This window comes from Apus apus, chromosome 4 (genome assembly GCF_020740795.1).
Source record: "Apus apus isolate bApuApu2 chromosome 4, bApuApu2.pri.cur, whole genome shotgun sequence".
Classification (NCBI taxonomy): domain Eukaryota; kingdom Metazoa; phylum Chordata; class Aves; order Apodiformes; family Apodidae; genus Apus; species Apus apus.
In genome coordinates, this window is record NC_067285.1 from 71,140,470 (window position 1) to 71,153,766 (window position 13,297).

Here is a 13,297-nt window from a genome sequence, read left to right on the forward strand (position 1 = left end):
GCTTGAAAATGTACTGTACAAGAAACATTTCTAGTTGTAGAGGGTTATGCTGAATGGCTTACCAGGTTCTTCAGTTTCTATTTTTGTTTTTTCTGTGAGGTAACAAATGTTGAAAATGCTCAATACAGTTGTATAGATCTGCTAAAGATTTTCTACTTATTGCCATGCATTATGGTCAGTACTTTCACTGTATTACAGCTCTGCGAAGAAGCTGTAACACTGGAAATCTAGTAAAATGCTTGCAATGTCTAGCATGTTCTTCTGTGTGTATATGTGGTATTTTTCCACATTTACTTTAATGCTTCTGGGAAACTTATGTCTGATCTATTTCACTATGATAGATTACTCAGCTTTTCAACATCAGAACATGCCCTATATGCCCAAATAGATAAGTACAGAAAAATTTAAAGATGATAATGAAAAGTGATTCAGAGTTTCACAGTTATGAAGATTTGAATCTTCCTCCAATAGAATATTGAATTTTAAATAACCTAATAAATTTTTGTGATGATGATGATAGTTTCTTGTTATTCTGCTTCTGCTTAATGTATAGATAACTATTGTCAGAGGGCATTTGTAGCATATTGGTACTGAATATCATGTAATTTCATAATCCCTTTATTTTTAGGTAAATGCCACTTATCTTGATGGCTTCAGAGCTACTGCTGTCTGTCCAGTGGGAGGTCCAAAGGCAGTACAAAAAGGAAAACGCACTGCAGAAAGTATTCTGCAAAGGTTGGTATTTGAGTCTTGAAAGGGCTTTTTTGCTTTTTGTTTTCAGAGAGAATGAAAATAGAACTGTGACATCTGTGGGTAACCATATTAGCCTTCTCAGAAGCTAGAAGATGATAATATTCCAGCTGAGAGGACATTTCCAGACTTTAAATAGCCTATTTAGGAAGTCCGTTTTCAGTGTATAACTACACTTCAGCTGCATTTGATAGTGAGAAAGGTTTCAAGTATTGTTGAAGATAGATGGCTGCACAGCAGAAAGAAACCCAAATTAATGAGGAAAAAGCTGTGATTAAGATTAACATTTATTAGGTGCCAGAGAGAAACCCATGTGAAACTTTTTCACTGATTTTCACAGAATTGCTTTTTATCAGAAGTCTCAGTGCTATAAAATGTAGGCAGGTTACCAAGTTTGTGTTTTAAACAAAATTATCTTAATACCTTGTAAAATGTGACTATTTTTGCTAGAACAATTTTACAATTGTAAGACAGCCTGGTAAGACTTCAGTCACATTGTCATGCCAGTACATTTAGGTGAGGAGGGATTCCTCTTAAATATAGTTCCATATCCTCATTGAAGCCTCTGAGCATTTACTCCAGTAGCCCTGATCTTTCTAGTTACGAGATCTGTCTCTTTGTGCCATGTTTTAGATAGAACTTCACACTCCCCCCAACCCCACATTGTACTGTAGTCCCATGCAGCAATTACACTAGGATGGACACCTGTCAGAAATGCAAGATTTACTGTGGCCTTAGAGTGACTTACTGCTTGCGTACAGCACTGTGATGAAGGAGGAGACTGTGTGACTTCCCTCAGGAGACATAGCAGATGAAAGTGGGCTGATATGGGATGTGTAATTAAGCTATGGAATCCCATTCTTCAGAGTGGTGCAAATGCTGTAAATATATTTATGTGTCCAAGAACTACTCAGAAAATCAATGAAGAAACCCCTTCAAGAGCTGTGAAACACAAAGATGTGGGGACTTAGAGGTCCCTGAAGAGCAGTCTTTTCAGAAGCTAGATGATTATTTTTGGGGAAAATAAATAAATAAATACGTATATATAATGGTATATTGTCTCTTTCATGTTTACTCTTGGACATTATTTCAGAGCAGACTACATCAATCTTTTGTCTGACTGAAACAGCTTGTGTTGCTGCTTCTGTGACCACTAGAAAATTAATTCAGCTTGCTTATTGTGCTGTCCTGAGTAATCCTCAGAAGAGGACTGACGGAAGATAGCCAAAGGCTGGTAAACTGGCTTGATAATTGGCCTCTAGCCTGTGAGGCATGCCTGGAGCAGCTCTGGAGCTATGTGTTAAAAATCACAATATATTCTCCATCTCAAACACAGTTTTAAACAGCTTAATATGTGTGGAATAACTTATTCATCATGTTTGAAAGATTTGTGTATGTCAACCCAGATATAGAATAAGAGTTAAGCTATTCTCATCACTGTCAGAGACTGCTCTACCAGAAAATATGTATCTTTAGAAAACTCATGACTTCAGTCTTTCCACCAATTCCTCTTGCAAGAGAATGTCCTTAAGGACGTGATCTTCTGGGTAGCCAGCTACCAGTCTGCTCTAGATTAAATTCTGCCTGGTAATAATCTAATGGCAACAGGTACAGAATAAGGTGCACAAACTTAAAGTGCTTCAGTTTACACAGGTACAGGTCGAATTAGTTGGCAGCCGAAGACAGTAAGCAGCTTTGGCAGCTTGTAATAGGACTTCTTTCACCTCTTTCTTGCATGCTTCTCCTTCATTTGTTTAATCACTTGTGAAAGCAGGAGCGATTTGGCAATATGTGGTGTGAAGCATTCTCATTGGAGTCACATTTGATGTCCTGTTGATTTTTATGGTTCTTTGTTGCATTACCAGACACATGAAAGGGCTAAAAATTACTGACAGAATGTATTTTGACCTGTAATGTATCTAATGGTAATGTTTGTAGAGAAATTTCACTTAAAATACTATACTACGGACACTGTTTGCAAATTTAGGTACCTTAAATCAAGTATGTCTTTTTGTGGTCATCAGAATAAAAATGATTTGTGGTACATGGATCACCTTCATCTGTTTATAGAAATTAGAAAACTTAAGTTTTATCTTGAAGTCCTGTATACTGCTTCATTTTTCAGGTACCATGCTAATATGTACAACAACTGTGGTATACTAACAGTGTCTTCAAAATGTTCTGCTGCTGAAAAATATTTTTCTCATCCTATCGTAACTTCAGTATTTCAACTGAGAATTCTTTTTGTATACAGCTAGAAGGGTAATAGGCCAAGATTATTGGCAAAAACGTTTAGGTGCTTCAGAATGTAACATATTTTTCCAATCTGCAACATGTAAATGAGTTGGACTATTCTTAATGGTTGAATTGTTTTAAAAACTTTTTTAAAACTTTTTTTACTGTTTATTTTATTTTGGACTTTGAATTATGTTTTGATTTTGTCTGTTTTTTAATATAGCAGTCATTTCCAGTTTTAGTGCTTGTGAGTTGAGCTGTTTACAAACAGCCTATCTAATCCAGATTTAGTATTCATCAAAACCCGGTATTAATTCCTGGGTCTCTTAAGGCAGTGTGGGTTTCATGGTGTATAAAAAGAAGGTACTGTTCATCCCCATTATTAATCATGATTGGACAAGCTTGGCATTCTTGGCACCTTGGGCTTTTGGTGGAAATCTCCTTATAGAAAGAGTTTGAGAGGTTTCAGTGCCAGGCTGAAAATGCACAAGTAATGAAGAAACGGTCTCTTTAAAAACTTTATCTACTTTTTTTTGGCATTTATGTCAAATGGTGATTAATCCAAAATAAATACCTTTAAGGTTTAAATGAAAGTTCCTTCTTCAGTTTGATTTTTCTTTCATTGGTAACTGTGATATGAGGTAGTTTTATGTATTTATTGGTTCATAGTGCTTTGCACCAGAAACAGAGTTAAGAACTGAATTACCAGTATGGAAACCAATAAGATTGCATGTACAGCAATTACATATCAAGCTGTATTTGTTTTAAACATTAAAATAAGTGTTGAAATCCATGTATTTGTCTTTGCCTGTCATCTTTCAAATAACTCAAATAAACAAAAGCATCAATTTTAAACCTAGGGATAAATTCAGAGGCATAGCTTCCTTGTTAGTAATTGCTTGATTCATAGTATTCAGATATACTTTAGTGTGAAGTATTCACAGTCCAGCTTACGTGGCAGAGCTAACTCCTGTGGACCACACAGGGCTTCTTCTGATAATCCTTTTGAGGCAGTTTACTAATAAAAAAAATCATTTGTTGCAGGACCCGTCTTATTTTCAGTCAGCTTGGGTATGAAGATTACAGTGCAGTTAACATACAGGTTTTAGGGTCTGAAGATACATATGGACCTCATGCTAGAAGGAGTATAGATGGTGTAAGTATTCAGTGGAGTGTTTTTAAACTTTTACTGACCTCTTTTAATCTCTCCATATTGTTATCTTTTCCACAGCTTTTAAGGAAGTCACTGTCCTCTTGGGAATTTCACCCCATCATCTTGCAAAGAATTCAGTGTCACTACTCACTGTACAAAATCAACACTGACAAGGTCTTTACAGTATTGGGTCTTCCAGAAGCACTGATAGGAAAGCTTACAAAAATGGTGTTGTAGTCTCCTCTAATGTTGTTAATCTAAATAAATAACTTCTTATAAAAGTTCCTATGATATAGACTTAAATTGTGTTAGTGTAATTCTAAAAGACCACATTATAAAAACTGCAGTCAGTAAATGGCAGAATTATTGTGGCCAGTGCAACTCTAAAACTGTCTGTGAGTACTATTTATGAAGCAGTCTTCAACTGTGTAATTCTTAATTGTATTTTGTGACTGAATAAATTAGTATGTAAGAATATGAATGATGGCCATAGCCACTGCAGCTGTGATATCTGTGGTCTGTTTTCCTAATGTAGAATATGGAAGTCCTTTTTAAAGGAAAAAGACTGTACATCTTGTCCTCAGTTACATTCACTTTAAATATTTAGATAGTTTTGTTTGTTCCAGAACAGTAGCATCTAATTCTTTTTCAATGGCAGTCTTGCAGAATTCTGAAGGTACATGTGGCAAAACTCAGCTCTGAGTTTGATCTTAGGAGCACCAACACTTAAAATAGCCAACAATTTGTATAGGAAATAGGAACATGATGTGGAGAAAAACAGCAAACTTTTTACTGTAGAAATTTATTTCTTAGAAATTGGGCAAGTTCTATCTGCGGCTGTTTAGTTAGTGCTTGGGCTTCGGTTTCATTCTGCACAGCAGCAGGAGTTGCTTTCTGATGAACCAGTTTTATAATGTGGTATTTTTCCTTTTAAGACTCTAAACCTCCAATGTTACGTGTGCCACTGACATTGCAGAATTAAAATTTTGAAACAGGAACAGATGGTCCAGATGTTGAAATAGTCTGCCTTCTGTTTGTACCAGCTCCTCATGATTCTGCATTCTAACACACTCCATGTAACAATTTAATTAAATTTTTCTGTCTCGTTTTATATAGTGAATAATGATTTTGAAAAAGAGCAGTTTCTTCTTCCTTTTTGTTAGTTGCCTTCTGTATAGTACATTAAATACATTTTCCAAATTAAATGGAGGATTTTCAATATTTTTTACTTTCCAGCCTCAACTCCTAGGTCTCAGAGTAAAAGTAAATAGAGTTTTATCTCCATTGCATGTGCTTCCCATGCATGCCTGAGGCTGAAATACAGGAAGTCACTCTGTTGCCTTCCCTCTTCATCCTGTTCTCCAACAGTTTAGAAGAAGCTAACCAGAGGAGTTTTCCTCTGGAAAGCAGATAGAGTAGCTTGAGAAAAAGGGGTAGGGAGTGGAGTTTGCTTTTCCATTTAGAATACAAAGTCACAGAATACTAAGGATAACATCTGCCTGTTGGGGCTTCAGGTAGGAATAATGTGGTCTCTTAAATGCCCTTCCCTGCTATGTCTTTCCATACAAAATTAGACAACTGTTTGGGTTGCAAATAACAGTGCTGAAAAGCAGAGCCATGCATGTTAGATAGTATATTAACACAAGGAAAGCAGTTCTTGATTTGAAGATTCTACCATCTAAATTTAAAGAGGAGAAGCAAATATGTATATGAATAATACCAAGACAGAATAAGTTGAAGAATATCTGGATCTTAATGTAGATGTCTGGTGTGCCTGGACCAATTCTCACACAGGTCTGTCAAACTGGGTGCAAATGTTTGCCTTTGCAACTGTGAAATCACTGTATATCCGAGGCTCATTGGAAGCCTCTATACTATAGTCTGAGCTGCTGTGTGGAGTATTCACTGATCTGACAAGACAAAGTATCCTAGTGAAATCAAGAAATGCTTCCCTGCTTTTCTTTCTTAGCCTTCCCTGCCTGTTTATGTGGTTGCCACTCTAAAAGCTTGCTTTGTCAGCAGCAGCCCAGCATGAGCAAGAAAGGGACCTGAATCAGCACTAAGTAAGCCTAGTGGTGGTTAATTTTTAATATTTCCTGCTCTGTGGTTTTCTGTTGGGGAGTAAGAAGGGATTATGACAGTGCCACAGCATTAATGAGTTCATGGTTTAGAAATATGGGATGTGTTTCATGTGAAAGGTATCTATTAATAGTACATCAGGTATCAGAATTTGCTATATAAAAACTGCATGTGCCATGTCTGTTAGTTTTCTACAAACCGTTTGTTAACCAATTTACAAGGCATTGGTGAAGTATAACTTTGTTTTGCTATTTTCTGTTTTAATTATGATACCGTAAGGTAAATTACTTTAAAATAGTCTCTATATCCAGTTTTAAAACTGGATTCACCCACTCAGAGCAGAATTCAGCTTACTATTTTCATAGACATTTGTATCTCACATCTGTGGCCAAGGACATAAACCTAGAACTGTAATGTTGAAGACGTGGTAAAGTTTACAGCTAGGAAGCAGATGTGAATGCATAACCATGTTTTCTGCAAGAGTATTTGTTATTGTTTGTAGTAATTCAGTTAAGCTCTTGGTAACTTTGGGAACACTGAACAAGTGTGTATGGCATGGCTGCATATTTTCTATTAGCAACATTTTTTAAAACAGTTAAATTTTTAAATTGCAAAATTTATTGGCTTCTTATTTATATTATCTTGATCAGGACATCTGCTTTTATATTCATAGAAGGAAATTTCTATTATGTCAGTGATCCATGAGAGAGAAATAATCTTTAAACTTCATGAATATTGAAGACTTAGGTTTAAACTAAACCAAGAAGGCCCTTTAGTATTGGGTTTTAGCTGGTTGCCAGCTGTAAATTCAGAAAGTTTTCCTCCCGTGGTATAAGCTGACATAAGTGAGCTTGTTCTTGTTGGGATTTTGCTGTGTGTTTGAATTGGAATAGAGGATTTAGTAGGCTGTTAATGTAGTGATCTCTTTGGGATACTCTTACAGTAGCCAGAATGCTTAGTGCAGCGTATTACAACATTTACGATAAAGGCCATTTCAGCAGTTGCCAGTAGGAAAGGCATCCATGTTCCTGTATTGCTAAAGTTACTTAACTGCCTGAAATTGACTTAAGGTTTTTGAATGTTGACATGTTCAACAGTATTGCTTTTGGGCAAAAAAGAATTGTATAGGTACAGGAAAATTACAGTAATATACAAGAATTACAGTAATATACAAGACTACAGTATTTCAAAAGCTAACATTAAATTAGCTGGTTTATGTAATGTTTTTAAAGAATGCAGCTTTACTGAAATGTGAGCAATGAAAATGAATGACAATAGAGTTAGGAGATGTGTTTAAAAAAATGTGCAATTTAGAAGTTCAGATCCAACATGTAGTTTCTCATGTTATTCTGAAGAGGAAAAAATATATTTTTTAAGTTTAAAATGTTAAGTCTTAACATTGGATGGGGAATGAAGACTTTGTGTTTTTTATGATACTGTTAAATTTCCTAAAATTCGAATGATTAAATTTGTTTTTTGTTAGGCGTAATAGTGTAGCATGTTTTACTGCCAGCTGTGTAAATTGACAGTTGCTTCAAGTACTTTTAGAATTGTTTTTGATGTGACTTCTAGTTCTTGAAATCATAGGCACACATTCAGCTTTGGGTTGTGAATAAACATCAAAACATACAACAAGATGGAAGAGACTTGATTTTGTTTGGCCACAGCTTTAATTCAGTTAATGTAACAACTGCCTGCATATAATATCAACTTCAAAGTGTTTATCTTTTCTCTACTGTTTCTGCGTATTAAAAGGGAGATGCTATTAGCATGAAAGGGGTTCTTCTGTCTTTTCAGTGTTAAGTCATGAAAAATGTGGCTCTGTGTAGGATGGTGCTGTTCCTTAGCCCAGAGGATAGAGGCCTCTTAAGGAGTCATTGTTCCATTCTTGTTATCTGACCAAAAAAATGTGTCCTCTGCTCCACACCTCAGTCTCTGCCTTTTGAAGTTGGGGCTGTTGAATTCTAGCAGCATCTGTATCTTTCCTGTCTGCTGAGTATTTAATCTCTGATATTTTCAGAAATGTCACTGGTTTGTGTATTCATAAAGTAATACACTTTCTGCTAAAATCTCTTAACAGTGTTACAACAGGAGGAAAACTGTTACTTTAAAATATTCTTCATCATTTTATGCACAATTGGGAAACTATTAAATGCTTCTGAAATTACTATATATAAGGTAAAAAGTTGGTATACCTTTAAACATCTGTATTCATTTCCTGGTATAGCAAACACCTGACATGGATAGAGAAATGGTTGAATCTTCTAAATTCCAATTGTTCCTATCTTCCAGGAAAATGTCCTCTGCAGTGCCCTAAGTAGCTCTATGTTCAATTTTACATTACTTTTTTACATTTTTAGTAGAACAGCTACCAAATCCGCAAAAATTCTTCAGATAGGGCATTCAGGGAGTTGTGAAGTCCTTTGAGATTTGTAGAGTAACAAAAAAACCCCACACCTCTACCCCAAACTTTGGTTTGATTTTCATGCTTTCATGAATGCATCCTTTTCTGTTGACATAAAAAGGGACATAAGCATTGGAAGAAATCCCCTGATATCTTATAGTTCAGCCCCTTTTCTTTGCATTTTATGTTGGTTAAAGTAAACTAAGAATTTCATGTAAGGTTACCAAGGAACTTCCAGAGAGCTGACTGCCAGTTAAAAGAAATAGCTTGCTGCAAAACTTCATAGTGGAAGTACTGCTGTGTGAGGAACTCCTGACCATTAAATTTTGAGATCTTGTGCAGTTCTTTTACATATCTATGATGGAAATAGTTGTGCTTGTGCTTTAGGACAATTACTAGACACTTTGGGACAAACTTGTATTTTAAGCAAGTTTAACCTTTTTAGAGATTCAAAGGTAGACTAAAGGTGGATGCACATATTTAATAAATACAGTCTTTGCTTTAAGCAAGACCTAATGTTCACTCTAAGGCTTTTCTCAGAGTATTGATTCCAGTGATAGATCTTACAGAAAAGTGATTTTTTGGAGAAGTAAAAAGTAGGAGAGAGTGTTTATCTGCAAAGGTGGGTATGTTAGTTGACTGTGGAGTAGGGAGCAGAGTACTGATTTGGTTTACCTTTAGAAGAGTGTCTGCTCTCTTCTCTGGAAACGTGATGAGTGTTGCAAGTTCCGTTCTCCCATTTAACTCCCAAGGATTAGGCTTGAATTCTTTTTCGTGAGCAGATCTGCTTACTTCTCAATGCTAAGAGAAGGAAACTTGACACTAACTTGACCCTAAAGTATTCTCAGTGCACTTCAGAGGAAAGTTTTTTTGCCAGTTCCACTGACAGTGAAGCCAAGTATTTAGTGTCCTATAAAGTACTGTTATAGTACTTGATTATTTAAGAATGCTGGGCAAGCAGAATGGTATCCTAGTAATCTGAAATACACAATAGTTGATTTCATGTTAGCAAAATATGACAATGTTAACAGAAAATTTTAGTGATGCTGGATGACAAGTCGGTGAATGAAAATTGTAGTTTGTAGTAGTGAGCACTAAACATTTCCATTAGATTTAACTTGAATGCTGATCTGCAGTTATTTCCCAGTTTGGTAAATTAAACTGATGTTCTGCCTCTAAGCTAATCTAAGTTCTAGTTTTTTGAAGCAGGGTCCTCGGGAAGCTGTTATTTGGCTTGCTGTACACCATAAGCAAAAAGAAGCTGTAGAAATCTTCTCCAGAGAGATTGCACCAGCTGGAACTGGCATGGGTAAATATTCTTACAATCTTCAAAGAATTTTGAAGTTTCTTTTTTTTTACCTGAGTATTACTAACACCCAAAGACTTAATTGTGTTCAGTTTCATTGTACTATGCATAGTGAAATGGTATTTCTTTAAAAAGTATTTATATTTGTTGTAGAAATGGAACCTGCAGACATTAGCAAAATGATAAAACTTCTGGAAGACTAATGTTTTGTTCTTTGAAGAATCTTTAACCTTCTGTTGCTGCTACTCTCCATTCCTGCTGTTCGTCCTTTTCCTCATTTGTCTTTGTTTTTCTACCTGTAGTGTTACCATACTCTGTTTTACCATGTTATTAAAACTCAGCACTTCTTCTAGGCTTCACTGGCAGTACACATTAAGAATGTTGTTCAGCTAACAAAAACTTACATATTGGCTATAACATGGCCATGGGTTTAGAAGGTTCTCTTCAGCACTTAGTGTTCTGATGTTAGTGCAAAGGATTTTGATAGATACTACTGGACTTCTAACTGGTTTACTATGTAGCTGCTTGTGTATGTAATTATAGCTTTCAACAATTACAGCAATTCAAAACTGTTTAATACAATACTGCAGTAAGAATGCTAATGGCTACCATCTAATTCTTTATTCAGAGTCTATATAAACTTAAATTCTGATTCTGCACTGAAGTTAAGTTAATCTGTCTTTAGCATTTAATTTTGTATTAATTTGTAGTGTACTGCAACTAGTGCAAGATTTTTTTAACTGACTTTTGAGGTAAAGTCAAAATACTCTGATTTAATTACGTCTGTCTTAATTTTAACTGTATATTTTAAGGGTCACTTAGTGTGAAATGCTCTGTGATTCTGTTGTTTACCAAATGTTTGCTCCAAAAAAACTTCACATTTGTTCTTTGTCACTGAATGCTCTACACTTTCTAGGAGGACTTCCTGTTGTATTATTTTGAGCAAACTTTTATTTACATTTTTTTCTTCTTTAATTTTTGTCTTCTTATCTCAAGTCACTTTAGTGTCACCGTTGTATCCATCTCAGTTGTGATTTGCTGCTTGCTTTATGGATATTCATCTCACTTATGTAAAGAAGTGCAACAAAGTTTTTTGCCTCCATGATGTAAATTACTTGTGTCAGGGTATCAGAGCTGTTTACTGACAAGCTTCTGAGTGCTTGAACAACCCCATAAATAGTAATGTTTTTAATTTGCTGAAAATATATTGAGACTGCTTCATACAGTTAGTTCTTTCAGTTGTTGTGTAGTAGATTTCTGTATTACCTGCACAGATGAACTTTGTATATGCAGATAAAGGTCAGATTTGGGATTTAAATGCTTAGCTGCTTGTTGATGGGGAGGTCTTTTAAAGCAGTGGTTCTAAATAGTCTTTTTTATTTTCTTATTTACTTCAGTGAGACTTAGCAAAAAAAAAAAAGTGCAGTACTGCCAAACAATAATTAGTGTTGTACTAATAACTGAATCAGCTTAATGATACTTAGTTTCTGACAGTGGTGTAGGTGCCAGAACTTGCTGTGAAAAGCAGAACAAGGAATGCCCACTGCTTAGTTGTCTTAAAACAGAGAGCTCTATAGAGAAGACTAAAACTGTTGTTGGATAGATGTTTAAATGATCTTGGCAACAGAAGCCAGAACAAAGATGATTGTTGTCCTAGGTGAATTCCTAATAACAGCACCTAATGTTCATTCCTGCCCCCTTCTCCCTTGATTTTTTACTCCCCCTCTGTTTCACTGGGCCACTTTCACAGATCTTTACTATTCTCTAAAGTGTAGCAGCTTCAGCAGGAAGCAGAGTGTGTGCCCCATGGGAGTGTGGTCACTCTTATGGTAGGGCTGGAGTGTCCATAGGCAGAGAAGAACCCAGAACCCTGAGTAAGTGCTCTGGGCAATGAACACCCAAGGTCTTTTTCTGTACAGTGCTGTACCACTTTTTCTCACTGGACATGGAGTGAAGATAGCTGCAGCTGCTGTCTCTTCAGTGAAAGGATCATGTCTGTTAGATGTGGTTTCACACATCCCACATGGGTCTGTGTAGAGTGTAACCCTGTGTGGCTTTTTTGTACCAAAATGGTGGCAATTCTGGGGATGTATACCAACAGTGATTTTAACACGTGTGGCTTTCCCTGATGAAAACACAGGCAGACTTTAAGCAAAGAAGTCCTGCATTTCAAGGATTGCCAGCTTGGTCATGCCCCTCCCCAGCTCTCCTGTGTTACTTCTCTTCCAGGAGGAGAGGTGGGGACTGTCAGAATGACTGCAAGTAACCCTTCTTCTTTTGGATGTTATTTTAATGAAAAACTGAGGAAAAGCAGGAACAAGTTATAAATCCTTCATATCCAGCATCAAGGAGAAAGGAGGAGCTGTTGACTTGTAGGGTGATGTTACCTGAACTGAAACACTTAGCTCCATTACTTTTTGGACGTTTTTGGGAGTGACCTTTAAGAAACAAAGAACACTTAGTCTGTACCAGCCAAAAGTTAAAAATATTTTAAAAAGGAAAAGTTTTTCTCTTCTACTTGGACTGTATCTAGTGATTTTGAAGTATTGTTTTTATCTATATTCTTCTTCCACTTCAGTAGCAGTTTTGTTTTTGTTACTCTTAAGTGATGTGTGGACAGTTGTACAGATAACAATTTATGTATATCACCTGTCATCCAGGAATCTTTAGCAAGCTGTGTAAACACCATCAACTAAGCTTTCTAATGTCTACTTACACTGGAAAGTATTCTGTCTGCTTTATACAGATGGTTTCCTTAGATAGTTTAAGGATGCATAACCACAAAAGAATTTGAATTGAAGTGTTTGGTTCTTTCCCTGTAAAAAATACTAGAGAGGGACTCCCATTATTTAGGGGGACCACACTGGCTAAAATTTAGGAAAGGGCAGTAGTGGAGAAGAGAGATAGTGAAAGGAGGTTTGATGGTTCAGAATAAGGATGAGGAGTCCTAAGAGCTCCTGTGCTGGTCCGTGGGATTTTCTAGTGCTCCTATATCTGAGAGAGTGGCAGCACCAACCTTAGGCTTTTAGAGGTACCAGTGTTTATCAGCTACAACTTTAGAGATTAAATTCAGGAGCACTGTCACTCATGTTGTTGCCAGGTTGTTTAGGCCGGCTAGTCCCTACTTGTGGAGTCCTGAGCAAGATTTGGTAGGCAGTTTTATTTTGGTAATAGTATCATAATACAAGAATTGTAAGCTATAGGTAAAAAGGGTATTATTTTCTTTAATAGGTAGTACTAAAGGGTTAGTTTTGGTGGCTTCCACTTAGGCTAAATTTAAATTACTTGAGTCAGATGTTTTTTGAGCTATTAAATAAAATTTTTGGTGGAGTTTTCTGTTACAGATTTCAAGACAAAAATTAATGATTTT

At 36.1% G+C, this 13,297-nt stretch overlaps 1 protein-coding gene across 6 annotated transcripts in view; it reads left to right on the forward strand.

Annotated features, from left to right (window-relative positions):
* LOC127384957 (uncharacterized) overlaps nt 1-13,297 on the forward strand; it is a 60,795-nt gene that overhangs the window by 23,642 nt on the left and 23,856 nt on the right. For 5 of the 6 annotated variants that reach the window (XR_007889546.1, XR_007889547.1, XM_051620074.1 and 2 more), the window contains exons 11-13: nt 629-735; nt 4,030-4,141; nt 9,828-9,930. Coding sequence is in view for 4 of the 6 variants with exons in the window: in XM_051620074.1 (XP_051476034.1) it covers nt 629-735; nt 4,030-4,141; nt 9,828-9,930 (322 nt within the window). In the remaining 2 variants the exon portion in view is untranslated. The remainder of the gene's footprint in view (nt 1-628; nt 736-4,029; nt 4,142-9,827; nt 9,931-13,297) is intronic. The other variant, XM_051620073.1, reaches the window with a different exon arrangement.